This window comes from Gossypium hirsutum, chromosome A12 (genome assembly GCF_007990345.1).
Source record: "Gossypium hirsutum isolate 1008001.06 chromosome A12, Gossypium_hirsutum_v2.1, whole genome shotgun sequence".
Taxonomy (NCBI): Eukaryota; Viridiplantae; Streptophyta; class Magnoliopsida; order Malvales; family Malvaceae; genus Gossypium; species Gossypium hirsutum.
Window position 1 is genome coordinate 71,978,036 of NC_053435.1, and position 5,080 is coordinate 71,983,115.

The window sequence follows — 5,080 nt, forward strand, 5'->3', positions numbered from 1 at the left end:
TGCATGCAATATTATTGTTGAAATGAAAGAAGAATCTTGAATAAATCTTGAATAAATCTATTAAGAAATATAGATATGGAATAGATTGGTCAAAATAGAAAGATGTAACTCAAATTCGTGGAGTTTTTAGACCAGTAGTCAAAATATCTAAAGGTATAAAGCCAGTGAGGGTGAAAATGAAATAGTTTCGAAAAATGGAATAAAAATATGAAGTTTTTCGCTAAGTCCTGACATTTATTATGAAAGGATATAATATTTTTGTGGTGGATGCAATAAACTTTAAATATATTATTTTGACAATTTATAAAAGATATAATTTGCATCTAATGGTTCTTGTTACAACCTTTTATGAATCATTATATAGTACAGTTTATATTATAATCCTTAAAGGATTTAGTATGCTAGAAGCATATTGAAATTCTCGGGTAATTCTTTATTATATGAATTGAAATAATGTGACCATAAGTGATAAATTTGACTAAGCAAATAGTTGTTGAATGAGGATTTTAAAATAATCCAAAACACTATTTGTGTTTTTATAGAAGGACCGTGATTAAAGTTTGTTATGATTATTATTGAAACTTCTGAAGAGATCATAACATATTTCCCCAAATTTTCCCTCTCTCATGACTTCCAAAAGAATGGTATATAAATGGTTAGCAAATACATTCAAATAGTCATTTAAAAAATTAGTATTCAAGATTGAATAAAAAAAATATGAGAAAGTATGTGATGTTTTCATGAGGGGAGTAAATATACGCTGTACTCTTTTTCCCTTAATCGAGATTTTGTTTGGTAAGGTTTTTAATTAGATATCATATTATGTGTATTATATGTGTATTCTCTTTTTCCTTCAGTAGGAAATTTTCTTCTCACATAGTTTTTATCTCAATAAGATTTTAACAAGACAGATTATCTACTAATGGACATCCAATGGAAAGTGAAAATATTTATTCTTTTACTTCCTAATTTTTTATTTTATAAAATTTTTAAAATTTTTAAAATTAAAAAAATTCAAAATAGAATAAACCACACTAATAATCACTTAACTATTAATAAATTCTTTTATCTAGTTAAAAAATATAAAATAACCACTCAACTATTAATAAATTCTAATTATTTACCAAACGATGACCGACTAATTATAATAGCGTTTAAAATTAACTTAATAACAATAGGTTAAAAAATTATCAACTAAATTTTATTAGAAATTAAAAAATAAACTACCAAAAACTCAAGATAATAATTAAAAATAAATAAATTACACAATTAACATAATCTATAATTGACACAACTAAATATTATTAAAAAATTAAAAATAAATTACCAAAAACTCAAGATAATAATTAAAAATAAATAAATTACACAATTAACATAATCTATAAATATAAAATTCGAAACTAATTATAATTATGTCAATTGAAAAAAAAATCAAATAATTAAATATCTATTTAGTAGCTATGAAAAAGATAATAAAAAATGACCAATAGTTAAAATAATTAAATTATAAAAATTATAAATTGAGTCATTACTAGTTTATTATCCTTTAAAATGAAAGTATATTTTATTATATTTCTCAATTCAAAGGAGCATATTATGATTCTAATCTATGGTCTTCAGTTTTCAATGTTTCAAGTGAGACGTCATAACAAGTACCAGAAGTAGAAATAACTATGTAACACAAACGTGTGTATACTGCATTATGGAGCAAAATCAACTAACCCCATTTCCCACTTCTAATTTTATTTATATATATATAATATTGTTTGTAAGCTACATGCTTCCAACCTTCTCCACTACTTGAGAAATCATATGCTTAGTCTTCATCTTATGAATTGCATCAGCTGGGTTCAGGCTTTTGGGGCAGGCTGCTGCGCAATTTTTTATAGTCCTACATCTATACAATCTTTTGTGATCTTCCGTCAAAGCCTGAAGCCTTTCCTGAGTGAAACCATCCCGGCTGCCAACCAAATTTAATCCCAGCTCAGTACTTAGCAAACACCAAAACAAAGTCAGCCTATTCTTCAGTATTTTCACCTGCAAATTAAAACCCATTACCTGTCCGAGATCCATCGAAAAGCATGAAGCAAAGGCGCCGGACCAAGAAATTCCTCGGGGTTCCACCAGTAAGATGGGCAGGATGTGCTACAGCAAGCACAGAGTATGCACTCGTATAACCCATCTAACTTCTTCCTCTCTGCTGGTGATTGCCTGTATTCTCTCCCTTCTTCGGGTGCTCTTTTGGTCTTCAGCCATGGTTCAATTGACCTTTTTCATCACAAATGAAAAAGCATATTTGTAATTAAACTCACTAAATTCTCAATCTACTCCTTTTAAATGGTTATCTATCTGATTACCTGTACTGATGGTAGAAATTGGTGAGGTCCACGACCAGATCTTTGATCACATACATGTGAGGCAAGGGAGTAAGAACAGTGGGCTTGCTTGTGTCCACATCAATGGGCTTGAGGCAGGCCACTGTATTGGTTCCATCAACGTTCATGGCACAAGATCCACATATCCCTTCCCTGCAAGACCTCCTATAGCTCAAGCTTGAATCATCCTCACCTTTTATCTTCTGCAATGCATCCAAAACCTGAAAACAGATACCCAAAGTATGAGAACTAATTGGTTTTTGCTTTGTTTTTTTGCCAGTTATATGTTGGAGGTTGAAAAAGAAAAATTAGTACCATGGGCCCACAATTGGAAAGATCTACATAGTAAGACTGGAGGAAGGGCTTGTTGTTGGTGGGGTGGTCAGGGTTCCACCTATATATCTTGAACTCCTTGTGAAGCTTCTTCACTCTGTCGTGAATTTCCCCACTTCTTTCAACTGTTACTTCTGCATGTTGCTGAGCAGCTGGGTGGCCTTCAAGCACTGGAAAATTTTGCTTCTGTTTTCGGTCTTTACCTAAAATCCGAGCTACCTTATTGTAGCCGTTGCGCAACAAGCTCTTTGACATCTCTCTTGGTTTCCTTTTTCCCTTTTTCTTTCTGTATAAATTTCTTGAAGCGTAACATTTGCTTATTTAAGGGCTTAGTATTCCTAGAGACACGTAGTTGCATGGCTGAAACGTGTCGAGGCTACATAATTGCGGCACAAACAGCTTTTCAACTAATTAAAGAATATCAAGATGTGGGCTATGATTTTTCTCAAGTACACTAATGGGAGAATTAAATACAAATAAAAATACACATTTAGAATTAGTAAAATCAAAGGTATATTATAAAAATAATCATTCAATTATGCATGGATTCTTATTTTAGTCGCTCAACTTTAAATTTTTTTAATTTAGACATTAACGTTTGTATTTGTTATTATTATAATCACTTCTTGTTGAATTGATAACGAATAAACTTTTTCTACCTAGTATAATACATTTAATTCTCAATACTTATAATTTCTATCAGTTCGATCCTCAAACTTCCTAACTAAAGTTTTCAGACTAAATAACTATTTTGTAATTTTTTATATCTAAGTAAAAATGTCAAACCTAATTCCTTTTAAGTATGGAAATTAAGAAATAATTAAGGGGTTAAATTGAAAGAAGTCATAAGCAAGCGGCCTCTATCGAAAATTTAGGAAAACTTAGTGGCTGAATAGAACATGGTTGAGATCAAATTTCGATTTGGTTGGATTAAAATGAGCTGGTTTTTTTAGTGGGAGACAAAATGATTACCAATGGATGGTTTCTATACGGTTAAAAACCATGCGAGAGGGCTATAAATAGTTGAAAAATGAAATCTTAGGCGGATTCCTCTCAATTCTGTTTCATTCTCTCCTCTTCTTCATCTTCCTTGGTAGCTCTGAATAAGAGAGTGTAGCATTCCGAGATAAGGCCTGAAAGTTTGGACTTCGCAAGTAGGGGGCTCGCCAGTTGGTTTGGTAAGCCAATTGATTGGGTGAGCTAGAGTTTGTCAGTTGGTTTGGCGAGCTGGGGTTCACCGGTTTGTTTAGCGAATTGGAGTTCGTCGGTTAAGACAATTTACACTTAAATTAGGAAGTTGACTTGCTTTCCAATTAAGATACTATCTGTGCATATAACATTTTCCTAAGTCAAGTAGGGTATACCAAGAGTACTAAAACACCTAGCGCCTATAAATTAAGCCCTTTTCATAGAGAGTTCTCTCATCAATTATTCTTTTTGTTAAGTCTTTGTTCTAAACCAAAGTTCTTAGAAACAAAGGTAAGCATATATTCTACAAGGGTTAATTGTCCAAGAAGTTAGGTTCGCTTGTATGTCTAAATTTTGTATGTTTCGTTTGTTATGTAATTTGTGTATGTTTATGTATGTTGCAAACTAGCCAGACCATTTGTCAACAATGACAAAGGAAAAACAAAACTTGTCTAAATTCTAAGCTAATCAGTGAGTGTTTAGGGATCGCCATTTGTGTACAAACCATTGTGTTTTTAGAAGCTTAGGGTTTTTCTTTAAAAAAAAAACTAAGTTCAAGAGTAAGCTTTTCTATAAACTCTGTTTCCAAAATATGTGACCATGTTTTTAAATATATGTTTTATCTATTCCTCTAATTAAGCTTATCTTTTAAATATTTTAATGATATGTTTTAAAAGCTTGATTTTACAAACTATGTTTTTGCGAGCTTTCTATGCGAGCTCCTCATATGAGCCCTATGTTGGATATATTGGCATGTCAAAGGACTGTGAGTACTCACCTATAAGTTCTATGATTTGGGTGTTGAGGCCATGTGACATGTGGAGAGATAAGGGAATGTCAAACTATGCTCCATTCAAAGGGGCATGTTGGTGTACAAGTGAGTGTTTGACTTTATGCTACACTTATTAGACATGCTAAGGACTCTGTAAGTCACAAGTGAGGCGTTATAAGGAGATTCACTTATCCAACAATACAGATATGACAACTGTAGACACTTAATTTTGCTCGGGCCCAGAAATAAGTTCAAAAAAATAAAAATAAAAATAAAAATAAAAATAGAAATAAAACAAAGTCCAAGTCCAGTACAAAATTACAAACATATAATTTGGCCCAATCGAAATGGCTCATTACTTGAAAAGATTTAAGGTCCATCTATAAGCTCATCTTTAAGGATATGCAATCTT

The 5,080-nt window shown here is 31.6% G+C and overlaps 1 protein-coding gene across 1 annotated transcript; it reads right to left on the reverse strand.

The window, feature by feature from the left end:
- Positions 1-1,745: 1,745 nt before the first annotated feature.
- Positions 1,746-3,014, reverse strand: LOC107934384 (succinate dehydrogenase [ubiquinone] iron-sulfur subunit 3, mitochondrial). The gene is made up of 4 exons (XM_016866810.2): positions 2,691-3,014; positions 2,358-2,596; positions 2,059-2,268; positions 1,746-1,960 (listed from the first exon to the last, which is right to left on the reverse strand). Exons 1-4 carry the CDS (start codon positions 2,961-2,963, stop codon positions 1,774-1,776), a joined length of 909 nt encoding a protein of 302 aa, XP_016722299.1. The 5' UTR covers positions 2,964-3,014; the 3' UTR covers positions 1,746-1,773.
- Positions 3,015-5,080: the final 2,066 nt, after the last annotated feature.

Excerpts from the sequence above, each read along its gene's own strand:
- LOC107934384 (XM_016866810.2), bottom strand. The coding sequence starts at position 2,963 with ATGTCAAAGAGCTTGTTGCGCAACGGCTACAATAAGGTAGCTCGGATT. Across the intron at positions 2,269-2,357 it reads AATTTCTACCATCAGTACAG|GTCAATTGAACCATGGCTGA; the intron begins GTAATCAGATAG and ends GTGATGAAAAAG. Across the intron at positions 1,961-2,058 it reads TTTCGATGGATCTCGGACAG|CCGGGATGGTTTCACTCAGG; the intron begins GTAATGGGTTTT and ends TTTGGTTGGCAG.